A 14,336-nucleotide genomic window follows, 5' to 3' on the forward strand; every position below is an offset into this window, starting at 1 on the left:
CCCTTAGAGGATGTGGCACATTACAAACTATGAAAACTGGACTCTTCCACAGAAAATGTTCTCATGGGAGGTATTCTGCCACCTGGCAAAAGATTGCATCAGTTTCCTGTGGCTAGAACACAAAAAGTGTGCAGCTGCAGAGTGAGTCCACTGCTGGCGGGGCTGCCACTGAATGGGGTGGTCAAGGGTGAGGGCCATCTGGTCTGTTGGGCAGAGAGGAGGGAAAGGACTGCCTGTACACCTGCCTTCTTCTGCGTGTAGAATGCTAATAGACATACAATTATGCCTGCTGGTGGGCAACTGACTGTCCTCTCCCATGAGTTGGAGCCAAATTAGTCTCCTGGTTTCCCAGGGCCCTGTGGGCGATGAAACACATGGGATGTCAACTAAAATGACTTTGGCAGAAAACTCTGAATGAGGTCAATCGAATACAGGCTAGTCCAATCAAAAATGGGCTCCAATCCCACTCTGTGGCAATGAGGGCGGGAAAGAGACTGCCCTTCACCACCACTATTGCATCTGCTCAGAGTGGCCCAGCAGAGATTTTTGAGCGGCCAGAGGTTTGCTATACTCTGGCCTGCAAGAAGAAGTGATGGAACACTCAATAGCCTGCTATGGTGACCAATTTGTGTGATACTTTGCAGATAAAGTCAATCATATCCACATAGACTTGGATGCCATAGTTGATACATGTCTGGGGGATTTAACTTTGGCTCCTGCTTGTCCAGTTAAAATGGATACATTTAAATTTGTTCAGCCCAAGGATGTGGACAGGATCTTTGGAGAGGTGAGGCCTGTGATGGACCCTTGCCCTTCCCGGCTTAGGAAATCAACCTGAGAGATGGGCTAGCTAGATCATAGAATCATAGAGCAGAGTTGGAAGGGGCCTACAAGGCCATTGAGTCCAACCCCTTGCTCAATGCAGGAATCCACCCTAAAGCATCCCTGACAGATGGTTGTCCAGCTGCCTCTTGAATGAATGGGTAAGAATGACACTTTATGGCAATGTGTGATTCTGCAGACCTTTGTTAAAAATAACAAAGATAATTGGATAATTTCTGTCTGATCTCCAATATTGTATTCTTCAGCAAGATGCTGAAGTATGTGGTGGCTTCTCAGGCCAGGCATTTCTGGATGAGTTGGATTATCTAGATCCATTTCAATCTGGCTTCAGAGCTGGTTATGGGAGAGAGACTGCTTTGGTGGCCTTGATGGATGATCTATGCTGGGAATTGGGAAGTGGGAGTGTGTCCTTGTTAGTCCTGCTGGACCTTTTGGCAGCTTCAATACTATTGACTAAGGTATCCTTCTGAGTCATCTGTCTGAGGTGGAATTGGGAGGTACCGTTTTACTATGGATCCAGTCCTTCTTGGAAATGCAATCTGAGAAGGTGGTGCTCCAAGATTCCTATTCATTGATGTGGCCCCTGTGGTGTCTCTCAGGGTTACATTTAACCCCGATAACAGTTAACATATACATAAAACCACTGGGAGAGATTGTCTGGAATTTTGGGGGTTAATGACACCTAACTCTGTCTCTCCTTTCCTTCTAAATCCAAGGAAGCTTTTTTAGTTCTAAATTGGTGTCTGATGTCAGTAATGGACTGGATGAGGGTAAACAAATTAAAGCTAAATCCAGACAAGACAGAAGGGCTTTTGGTCAGTCAAATAGGGATCTGATCTGATCTGGGGATGGTCACATATGCCTTAGTCACATCCCATTTTGACTACTGGAACACACTTTATGTAGGACTGATTCCGAAAACTGTTGAGAAACTTGAGTGGCTTCAGAATGCCATTGCCCAGGACTGGTTACAGGGAGCATGTGATTCCCTTGTTACAACAGCTTCACTGGATACTGGTCTGTTTCTGAGCAGTATTCAAAGTGCCGGTTTTGACCCGTAAAGCCGTATATGACTTGGGACTAGGCTATCTGAAAGATCGCCTTCTCCCTTATGAGCCTGCCCGGTTCTTAATACCTTATGGAGAGACTTTTCTTTTGAGACCACTGCCTTCAGCAGTGCATTTGATGGCAACCCAAGAGAGGACCATTTCGGTGGCCACTTCCAGGCTGTGGAACTCCCTCCCAAGAGAGCCTTGGTTCGCTTCCTCTCAGCTGTCCTTTCACTGGCAGGCAAAAACTGCTTTATTCAAGAAAGCCTTTGGCTTGTAACAGGGTCTGTTGGATTGGGTGCTGCGTTGTTGTTGTTTTTTTAAATCTGTAATTGTTACGTTTCTATTGTATTTTAATGTATTGTTTTTTATTTATTTTGTGTCTGTACGCAACCTTGAGTGCCATTTTATGATAGAAAGGTGGAGTACAAATTGAATAAATAAATAAATACAATACATCATCCCATCCCATCATGGAAAGCAAATCCATGACAATGAACTGGTTTGCATGATCAAAATAAGCCAAAATAAGCCTACAACAGCCCATGGGTTATTGGAGGGTTGTTTCCCACCCTAACAAGCCCCCAAAGGCCATGCTGCTGAGGTTTAGACCACACGAAAGCCTTAACTACCCCCCCCTCCGTCTTGATGAAGTGCTCGTTGGTGCCATGAGGCCTCTGGCTCCCATATTTGCACTCCTTCCTGGCATTTGTATGGGAAGAAATGCAAGTGTGGAGTTGCTGCCACCACTGCCACCACGCTGAGCACTGTTGGGGGGGGGATGGGGGAGGAACGAGGCAGCCAGAGGCAGATGAAGAGAGGGATGTATGGCGCCCGAACCAGCTCTCCTCCCTCTGACCTCCCTCTGGTTGCCTGTTTCTCCCCAACATTTTTCTATTTTTTTAATTTGTATCTGCGAAGCTCCACAGATACAGATAAAAAAGGGATGCACGGGGCTCTCCTGAGCTCCTGGACGTCTGCCCCCTTCCCTGCAAAGCCGATGGCAACTAATCAGGGGGCGCCATCATCTGTGACACACCTCCACAGCCAAAAAAGTCGGGGTAAGTGCCTGACTTTTTTTCAGTGGAGTTTCTGGCGTTTGCCCCTGGATGGCTTCGCAATGGTTGCTGTGTTGTGTAGATGACCTGCCACTACTGCGAATCCACCCTGGGGCAACCCCTTCATCAAGGCAAGGCCTAGGCAGTGGTTTTGGAAATCAAACATGCTGCAAAATTTAAATAAGACACTGTGGATTATTTTGATCATGTGAACTGGGCCAATATTAGACCCTAAGATGGCCTGTTAAACAGTGAGCCATCTGCTACATTTAAATCACAGAGGAGAAGGCCAAGCCCAGATGTAGTGGGACCTTGTCGAGGATGACAGGAAATAACATCCTCTTTTATGTATGTCAGTAGCTGCTGTTAAGAAGACAGGAGTTATGTAATTATCAAGGGAGATTTCTCAAGCCCCCGGCAATTGGAGGCGATGCTTTTACACCCACGCTATGTTTGTTAAAAGGCCTGTGTTCCCAAAAAATAATTTAAACCCCCCCCCCACTAATATGTTTCTAGAATAATAAGCAGCTTGATATTTAGGGTCACTTCTAGCAGGAGTGGGATATGTTTTAATCAACAGGCTCTCTCATAAGGAGTAGTGTGGTGGTCTGCTTGTTAAAACAATGGGCTAAGTGCCTCAAGAACTGCATTCAGATTCCAGTTCTCTTGGGAACTCGCTGGATGATGATGATGATGATTGTCAGAGTAGGGGGAAAAGACAAATAATTTCCACATTATATACTTTATGCTTATTATCGGTTTCCTTCTCTGAGATCAAGCCTTTGGTTAAAAGGAAATCAAAGGGGCATTTTGGGCCCTTACTTTTGAGGGAGTGACTGGAAGTAGGTTGAGACTTAAATATTATTTAACAACAGTTTAGACATCTGTCCCAATCCAGCTGTTCCTTGCTCATGTGTTGTCACGACACTCCTGCACATGCAAGTGTTTCATCATTCACCCCATTATTATCTGCACATCCTCACTGCATCTCAAATCTTTATAGCCATTAGCCACTCCCCCTCACTGAAATTGGTGCTTTTCAGAGAAAAAAAATGGGCATCTGCAGGATGGGGCTTTTGACTCTCAAACCCATATGCATTTGACATCACTTGACTACATGCTACAGCCACTTGAACTTCCTTTGAGAACCTATGTGGGAGCTGAAAGCAGAAGAGTTACTTTGCCCAGAAGATTCTCTGGGCACTCTATTCACAAACAGGTCTTCAACTCCTTCCCAACCCACCACTGGTAAATCTCAACACCTTTACAAGGCACATGGTGCCTCTCTCAAATTAACAACTGTGGGTTGGATTCAGCATCCTGCCAGCAGAAGGATACTAGTGGTGGAATGGGACTTCTGTGGTAGAATGGGTCTTCTTCTTTGCAGCTCCCTGCAAGCCCTCCAGATTTCTATCCCAACCCCCCAGAGCAGTTTTGGGTGGCATTTAGGGGGAGGGGAGAGGTTGACATGGATGTCCCGTTCTACCAGCAGTATCCTTCACCTGGCAGAATGAAGATGCTGGGTCCAAGCCTCTGATGTGATGGCAACACATATTGACCATTGTGAACTGAGCATTGGAAGGTGTTAGGACTTTGTGGTGGAAGAGGGAATCTGAAATTCAAATCTGTAGAAGACGTCCTTCTGATCCCATCTTGGTAAAAACAAAATGTCCTTGTAATATGTGCATCTGAAGAAAGGCACCTAGTTTGAACCAGGCTTACTGTGGTGCTTCTGCATACTGTATGGGTCAAGCTGTCACAAGTGTCACATGGTGCAAACCCTAAAGAGCTGTTCATTCATAGAGAGGAAGGGTCGTAGCTCCTGCTTTGGATGCAGAGGGCTGCAGATTCAGTCCCTGGCATCTCCAGGCAGGGCAAGAAAAGATTCCAGTTTGAAACACTCAGTAGACAATAGTGAGCTAGATGAATAGCATATGACCGCTTCTTATAACTTCCCAAGCACATTGGTGCTGGACAATTTTTAGACAATACTGTTGACCTAAAAACATTCCTATGCCAGGGGCAGAACCAACATGGCCATTATGAAAGAGGCATAGCACATGGCAGTGAACTTCCACGGTCATGCAGAGTATTAGACATTCAGCACAAATCACTGTGCTATTCATATGTGAAAACACCTTTGGATTTTACAACCAAGTTGGGCTCTAAAGAACCATCTAAGAACAAGTTGTTGAAAGAAGATCAATCCTTTAGAATTTGGTTAGTTTACACCTTCAGTTTCTTTTGGCAGTTTCAGCACATCCCAGGTTTTTCAGACAGCTTTGTAGCTTCAGGCAAATGTAAGATTGTCCAAAAATCAGAGCAAAGCGAAAGGAACTTTTTAAAAACAGTTCTATGGAGCACACTAGTATAGATGAGGGGTGGGCAACTTGTGGCCCTCCTGATCTTGTTGGACAGCAACTCCCAGGACTCCTGACCATTGGCTATGCTGGCTAAGACTGATGAGAGCTCCACTCCAACAACATCTGGAAGGCCACATGTTGCACATCCCTTTGTTGCCCACCCTTCCTTTCTCCTTTTGCTGTGATGTACCATTGAGCACAACTGCCAAAAGGTGCAGCTTCTCCTCTCAGACACCATATCCATCAAAACCCCAGATTCAGGAGCATAAGCAGTCGTGCTCTGCTCCTTAAAAAGAAAGGCGTTTCTTCATCTTTTGTGTTATTTCCAGTATATCTGACTTTGCAGAACTGGGCCAGAAACTCCTTGCACCAGGGCTCTTGAGAACCCTCAACCCTCTTGGATGTAACAGTGGGGCTGCAGCTGTTTTACCCTGCTTGGATTTGTATGGTAGAGTGGATAAAGCGTTGAACTTTGACTGGGAGAACTTAGGTTCAAGTCCCAGTTTAGCTATGAAGATGATCACACTAAATAAGTACACAGAAAAGCCCCAGTGATGGCTTTCCTCTCCACTCTTTACAGCCTTTAAAATCCTGGGTAGGGTTTGCATGGGAGCCCTTATGTTGGATCTGACCAAAGGCCCATGTAAGCCTATGCGGCAGAGTCTTGCTATTTACTGTTTTACTCTGTACAGCACCATGTACATTGATGGTGCTATATAAATAAATAACAATAATAATAATAATCTAGTCCAGCACTCTGTTCACACGGTGACCAACCAGCTGTTGACCAAGGACCCATAAGCAGGGAGCTAAGATCCAGCAGAGGCTTCCTGCTGGAAGGAGGGAGTGGGTGGTGTTTTTCTCCACTTCCTCTACTCTCTGAATGCCCAGCAATGGAGGGGAGAAAATTGGCATCCCATCTATTTCCTTCAGTGCTGAGTGCAAGTCTGGATCCAACCCATCATAAATAAATACATTTGCTGATACATTCCTGGGTTATTATCCGCCCCCAATTACCAGTTTAAAAACTAGAAAGAAAACTTGCGGAAAGTCAAAAGGTGATCAGGTGCTATGCTGACCTACCTGCTGCAACAAAAAGTATCCCAGCACTGAGGATAATGTTGTTCTTGCTGCTGTAAATCCTTCCAGCTCCAATGCAGAGCCCTCCCAGTAACAGTAATATTGTGCTTAGGATAGGAAATACGCTGGAGGCACGGACAATACCTGGAGACAGGAAGAGAGGAAAAATGTGAACGAAGATTGCCGATGGTCAGTTGTGCCATCACTTTACAGGAATGGACGTTTGTGGCAATTAAAAAGTAAATCCCCACACATGGCAGCAATTTATTTATTATCAAGATTTATACCCAGCCCTTCAAATACATTATGAGACTGGCTTACAATAAAGTCTTTTAAAAAACCCATATACGTTTAAATATGCTCAAAACAGCAAATCTACAAAAGCATCAAAATAATATAAAAAGTAAAGTGAATCAAGACAAGTTTAAAAGCCAGATATGATGTTATTAGATACATGCTTGCGAGTGGGAACGGGGACCCTCCACAAAAGCAAAATGGTTTCCATTTGCTTCTCTTACGTGTTTTGCGATTTCTGCTGGAAGTTTTGGGGTTATTATCATAATCAGCTTTCCAAAGCCACTGTGTGTGGAAACATATTCTGACAAGCTACCAGCTAAAGAGGTTATAAAGAATAACCCACAAATTAATGCAGGGAAGAGCCATGAAAAATGCATGAGCAGGCTACTGAGTGTGTAATGCCACACAGGCAGCATTACCAGCAGCCACTCCATACATGCGAATTTGGATAATTAAGCCCACTGACTGTTTGACAGCTGTCCTGGAATCTGCTCCACCCCACCTATTCATTTCCTGAGCAGAAGTAATAAAGCCACAGCACCCCGGGTTTTCAGAAAGGAGATGTTTAGAATGTGTAAATAAGTACCATTTGGTCATGTCCTCACTCTCGCCACCCTCCCCAGCTTTCTGAAGTGTAATTGGGATCCTTTGTCAAAATTTACCACACACACAGCTCAGTTATACAGGGTCTTTTTGTTCTCTACAACAAAATTCTACTCAGTAATTGTGTTTTTTGAAGGCTGTTTTCTTTTCTGCCTTTCACAGGATTCTACAATGCAACTGTGGCTGTTGGGGCAGGCAGATGTTGAGGGAGGAAGCAAAAAGGGCACAGGTGAAAGCAAAAGAAAATGGAGGTGACCAATGGAGAGGAGAGAGGGAGAATATAGGGGGGGGGGAAGTATTTGTAGTGAGGATTGCTGATACTGGAAAGGTTGGCAGAGGGCAAGTGAGCCGCCTTTGAAGGCTGAGAGAAAATAGACTTCAAGCCTAGGAATTGGACTTTAACAAGAAAGAGAGAGCGATACTCAGGATATGCTGCTGCAGTTTGTTCACAATTTCTTTGGGGTGGGCTTTACCATAGGGCAATAATTGGCATTTTCCTCTCTATTACCCTAAAGGGTAGACTGCAGTCACCCCAGTAAATGCTCACTTGACTCTCAAGTAAATTACCTCAGGCCAGTGCTAAGGGTAAGCCCCACAGCCACCTAGAGGCTAAGCGGCAGTTATATCTTGGTTCAGCATCCCAGGGGTAAAATGTATTGTGTACACAAGGCCCAAGAGTATTTTCAAATGGCTGAAAATTACCCTGGGCTACCTTGGAAAAGGGACTCTTTTATGTCTTGTTTATTTCTTACATAGCAAGATAGCAAGATATGCCTTATTTATTTCTTATAGAGAAAGATGTGTATGATCATGTTTGTTAAGCAAAAATCCACATGTGCCATCTTTCCACATGTTTACAGAATATACCTTTTCAGAATATACCAAGGCTGATAGGTAGATAGGTAGGTAAAGTAGAGATTTCTACAGACCAACTTGCCTTGCAATGGCCTGGTTCAGACAACACACTAAACCATGCTGCTTAACCACAAAATGGTTAATGGAATGCATTCCATTAACCATTTTGTGGTTAAGCAGCATGGTTTAGCGTGTTGTCTGAACCAGGCCACTGTCAGAACATTGGTCCATCTAGCCCAGTATTGGTAGTCTGGGAAACAACAAGAATCATCTTCATCTTCTAGTGAAGTCGTCCCCAACTCCAAGAATTCCTGATCATTGGCTTTGTTGGATGGGGCTGATGGGAACTGAAGTCCAAAAGAGCACCAGGTTGGGGAAGGCTGCTCTAGTGATTAAGGTGCATCAGCATGGAGCCATATGTCTTTCCTGTAGGGAATCCATGGATCCTGGGGATTAAAAGCTCAAAGTCTCCATAGAGCTGACTAGAATCATGTTCCCCATGGAGGTTTGGAACTCACTGCCACGGTTCTTAAATTAAATATTCTTGGTTACTATTCCTAACAGGTAAGAGTCTTTCCTAGCTAAATAAGCTTGGAATGGTTCTCTTTCAGACCAGATTTGCTTAAATTCTACTCCAACCAATTTCTCACAAACAGCAGCAGACGCTGTACATTGGTCTTCCTCTGTCTTCAGCTCTTTCTGCTTCTTCTGGCTTCTAGGACTATTCAGATGTTTTGGGAACTTCTTGCTGAAGTTCCCTCTGGTCATAAAATAGGAACCGAAAATATATTATATATAAATTGGTTTGCTCATAAAATTATCATGTTTGTTATATTATTTTTAAAATTATTTATTTATTTATTTATAATTTATTAAATTTTTATACCGCCCAATAGCCGAAGCTCTCTGGGTGTATTCAGACAAAAATTATAAATTTCTTGAATTTACTTTTAAATATTTTTAACTTTTATGATAATTTTATGAGCAAACTAAATTATATATAATGCATTTTAATTTCCTAAAGCAACCAATTGAGTTTAGATCTGTAAAGAGAGCTAAAAAAAACCCTGTTCCATATTTTTTCATTCCCCCCACACCAAATTTCATCCCCCCCTCCGAAAAACAACAGTGGAAAACAACCAATTTCCCCCCATGGATTCAATGTTACATTTCTACTTGTATACTCCTGGGGAATGGATTCAACCCTCATCCCATTTCTTCTGAAAATTGCTGCATAATGTAATATTTACTATGCACACCTACAAATGAGGAAGTGTGAGCCTCTGCACTCACACTGCACTCAGTAACCTTGTGGTAGGCATTACACACCTGTCGCAGCTGCATATTCAACTCTGCTTCAATCCAGGCTATTACTACAAAGCGGGATTAGTGACCAAGGCTACCTATCAATCCAGTTTACTAGGCATATGCAATCTATATATTTCTTTAAGCTAACTATAGACTGTGACACCTGAATATTTTTGGGCAACACCACAAGTGAACCAAGATTGGTTCTGGCATGGTTGCAGCTGCTATCATCAAAAGGAGAAATTGGTCTCACTCTTTGTGCTGTCCAGTATCAACCCTTCTGTTCAGGCTGCCTCAGAAATCGTATTGTAATCTAGTGAATGAATACATTTCAGCATGACAATAACTGGTCTAATAGTGGGCGGGTTCTTCATGCACAGAAGGTGGGGGAATCTTTTTTTGGAATGATCATGTCACACAGGCATACTTTTAACAAGGAAGGTGGAATATGCCCTGCTGAGGCTCCTGTGCACATATGAACCACAGCTGCACCTGTCATTTGTGCTTTATTTAGCTAGAAGCATAGTTGGCAAAACGAAAATGAAGGACTGGTCAAAGCCCTCTCCAGAGCATTTTTGTGCCCCTGCTGCACATTAGCAGTAGGTATGGGGTTGTAAAAAGAACAGATTGAAATAACCTGATCCATGACTCATATTTAAGTAGATCATCAGTGTTCATATGAATAAGCTACTGAGGCTTTCGGTTAGTGTTGTTGCATGAGTATATATTTCAGATATTCGTTAACTGAGTTCAGCAAAGCCATACTGGGATGTCTCCACACATAAGAACATAAGAAGAGCTGTGGTGGATCAGACCAAGGGTCCATCTAGTCCAGCTCTCTGTTCACACAGTGGCCAACTAGCTGTCCATGGGAAACCCACAAGCAGAACATGAGCGCAATGGCACCCTCCCACCCATACGTTTGCCATCATGCCTTGCAACTCTTTACTGATGTCAGTCTCTACCCCAGCTTTCCTCAACCTGGTGCCCTCCAGGTGTGTCAGAGTACAACTCACATCATTCCATGGCTGGCCACCATGTTAGCCTAGGGAAGAGAAAAGCCGTTACTTATCTCATCTATTGTGGGCACAAGAAATCTGAAGTGATAATAATGATCACCATGTTTAGTAGCAGGGGAGATCATAGAATCATAGAATAGCAGAGTTGGAAGGGGCCTACAAGGCCATCGAGTCCAACCCCCTGCTCAATGCAGGAATCCACCCTAAAGCATCCCTGACAGATGCTTGTCCAGCTGCCTCTTGAATGCCTCTAGTGTGGGAGAGCCCACAATCTCCCTAGGTAACTGATTCCACCGTCGCACTGCTCTAACAGTCAGGAAGTTTTTCCTGATGTCCAGCTGGAATCTGGCTTCCTTCAACTTGAGCTCGTTATTCCGTGTCCTGCTATCCAGATGATACTCCTGCTCTTCCCTCAGTTTCTCTTGCTTTAAGTTCGAGAGTCTGCAGTAACTCTTCATAGGAACACAGTCTCAATGAGAACAAGAGTTAACGTCTGTTTGCAAAAATCGAAGCAATGGGGTAGGACAAAAGTTGTGGACGGTTACTATTGGGAACAGGCAGATCAATCTGTATGGAATAATTAAGGAAAGGCTGGATCAGAAGAAGGGATGGACAAGAAGAAGACTAGAAAGGCAGGTAGAATATAGGTGTTGGTGTAGCCAGTGCCGCTGCTGGGATTGGACCATGGGGTCTCTGTGTAGTGGCTTAGATGCGAGAGCCAAATGGCCAAAGGGCAAGCAAATGATATTACAATAAATAAAATATATTAGCAGCCATGGTTGAATTAATCCAGAACACATCAAAACAACAGAGTTCCTTTGATATGTTGATGTAGGCAGATAAGTTGCCCTGATAAAATGCTGTTCTAGGCTACTGAGTGTAGGGATGTCCAGATTTTGTGAAATCCATTCTGTGTGTGTTTCATGGATTGTGCAGTGTCATTTGTTCCGTTCATAGACAGTTTTGAATTATTTTTTCAATTACACAGAAAAATATGCAATTAATTTCATTAAGAAAGTTCTCAAAAATTTATGTAATTTATGTTAGTACGTAACATTTAGCACATTGTCCCCCATTCCATTTGACTTTTCCCCGCATATATTTTCCAGCATGCCATATATCGCAGCAGAAACTTGTGAATGAATTTACATACATTTTGGGAAAGTAAAAATACTATAATCTGGAGAACTAAGGAGTCCATGTGGCTTGGGGAGGCTGTTCTGTAGCAGATTCTTAGACATCTGAACTCATTTTAATCCATGTCGAATTTCTCCAGCATCCTTAATGGAGTGACAACTCAGGTTTGACTATTAATTAAGCTGACCCTATCTCATTGCTTCTTAGAGCGGCGTTGGTTCTCCTTTTCTGCCCTATTTCCAGGTCTATAATATGCTTTTTGAGGACTGTATACAGTATTTCAAATGGGATCACACCATAAATTGTATAAGGGCATTACTTTGATTGCAGCGTTATTTTCTACCCCTGTCCTAATAATCCCTAGCATGGAATTTCTTGCTGCCCTAGCTGCTACAAATTGAGTTGAAAATTTCATAGAGCAATGGCTCCAAAAACTCTTTCCCGAACAGTTGCCATCAGCTGAGGACCCACCACCACCCCACCCCACCCCATTAGTGTATATGTTAGGATGTTTTGCCCCAATGAGCATCATTTCACATTTACTTACATTGAACCTCTTTTTTTTAATGCAAAAGTAAGTGTGAGGGTCTTGATCCAGACTGTAGAGGAGATAGGGGGTTTAACTCTTTGCTACCCCACTGTGGTCCTGATCTATAAACCCACCCACCACCAATGACTTGCATTGCCAAAAAATGGTCTATGGAAACAAATGGATCAATTTTGGGCTATCCAAATTGCAAGTGTGGACATCCCTGATCTTGATTTGAATTGCAGTAGGGGGCAAAGGCTGAAGGGCCCTACTCCCTTATTAGGGTTCCAATCCAGATTCAATTCCCTTTACTTTTGAGTAAAGGGGAAACGATGTAGCTGTTAGTGAGGCCCTTATTCATCCAATTTGGAGAGATCCTTTTGGAAATCTCATTGACCAGGTTTGCACGATCATGGTGGTTCATTGTGTTTTATTTAAGCAACAACAAGCAGTGATGTTCTGTGGGTGCCATCCCAAATATTCAAGCAATGGCTTGTCGTGTCATCCAAACCTGGGGATTGTCAGTTATGCAAGGGTTAAACAACCCTCACAGAAACTATGGCCTCATAGTTTCACCCAAGGCCCATGGTGGGCTGTTTGATCATGGCAACTGTCTGTTTCGGTTCTGAATGGTGTCATCCATATACATAGCCACTTCACAGTTGACCCTTAGCTCTAGGTAAGCTACAGATTATGTGAACCACCAGAGAGCTTCGGCTGTGGAGCGGTACACAAATGCAATAAAATAAATAAATAAATAAATAAATAATCTCCTCATCAATGTAAATGTTCTGGCTGGGGACAGGCAATAGTTCTTAAGTGTTGAAGACTATATGATAGAGGCATTGTTTCCCATGAAATACACACACATTCCTTTTGCCCCATTGCCTTCACCGATTAAATCAATTTTGCAGATCTTTGGAGCGCTACAAAACCCTTGAACAGTGGGTGGAATTAGATGTTATGCTTAACATGGGAATGCCCACCAAACTGCCCAGCCCCATATTGAATTTTCTCTCCTCTTCCCATAATAGGCACAACTCACCTGTGTCATGACATCATCATATTGGGCATTTCCGTGCCCCCCATTCTAAATCACTGGCTGATGCTGGCAGAGTTAGGGAAACAGCATTGGTAAGTGTGCCTAAATGATACAGGGAGAAAGGACAGAACTTTCAACATGGCTGCCAGCTTCAGCAGCCATCTTGTGCCTCACATGACTTATGGTTCTACTCAGACACAATAGTGGGATGGCTGTACACACTACAAACATGGTTGCCTCTATCATATCACCTCCAGCTCTCTGAATAAATGACTACCTTTCTCTAGCCCTATGTAAATAATTCTTGGATTGATGGAGAATTAAAAGCTTTCTTCCCCAAGAAGCTAAATTGAAAATATTTTTATAAATACGGCATCATTTGACATGATTTCATAGATGCTACTGAAGAGTTTTTTCAAGCATTCAGATCTTTGCATCTTTTTTTAAAAAAATAAATAAAAGGGCTCACATTGATCTCTTTGTTCAGTAAATACAATGTCATCAGAACTTGATGGTGTAACATGAGCACTATATCAATTGACAATCAGGGCTGGTGGCTAAAGAGTGGGATATAGGACTTAAGGGAGAAAAATCTAATTTTCTAAATGCTGATTTCTGCCTTAAAAGAATTATCTCTTCACAGTTATGAGAAGTGGCGGACTCATTCTCCAATTCTTACTGACATTATGGAACAGAATGTGTAGAACCTAATATGATGTCCACAGGCAAAAGAGTCTGTCCTTTTCTTCACTTTAAATTACTATTTTTCTTGTCAAATCCCAAAGGCTCTTGAGTGGTTTGAAAGCATAAGGAAAGGAAGGCACATGGCTCAATTTTTCAGCGTTCCTAAGGACTGGTGGCCTAAGGCCAAAATGGTTGCTCATCTCTGGGCTCTATGTCTCATCATCTCAGTATACTCAAGATTGTGAGACAGTATGTTATTGTCTGCATCTCATTGTCTGTACACTTAAGTCCTCAAAGGCCTAGGTCAATGCAGAAAATGACTTCTATAATAAAAAGAGGATATCTTGAACAGAATGCAACAATGTTAATTAGCATCTCACTCTCATTATTACACTTGAATGGTGAGAGAGAAGGCAAATAGTACTATGTTTCCATCATTCACATAGGTTTAGGATGCAATCTTGTAGCC

General features: G+C 43.0%; 1 protein-coding gene across 1 annotated transcript in view; it reads right to left on the reverse strand.

Annotated features, from left to right (window-relative positions):
- CACNG4 (calcium voltage-gated channel auxiliary subunit gamma 4) overlaps nt 1–14,336 on the reverse strand; it is a 95,488-nt gene that overhangs the window by 5,685 nt on the left and 75,467 nt on the right. Inside the window, exon 3 of the mRNA XM_063120023.1 lies at nt 6,397–6,537. Coding sequence (XP_062976093.1) covers nt 6,397–6,537 — 141 coding nt within the window. The remainder of the gene's footprint in view (nt 1–6,396; nt 6,538–14,336) is intronic.

The sequence above is a fragment of the Elgaria multicarinata genome, chromosome 3, assembly GCF_023053635.1.
Source record: "Elgaria multicarinata webbii isolate HBS135686 ecotype San Diego chromosome 3, rElgMul1.1.pri, whole genome shotgun sequence".
Lineage (NCBI taxonomy): Eukaryota > Metazoa > Chordata > Lepidosauria > Squamata > Anguidae > Elgaria > Elgaria multicarinata.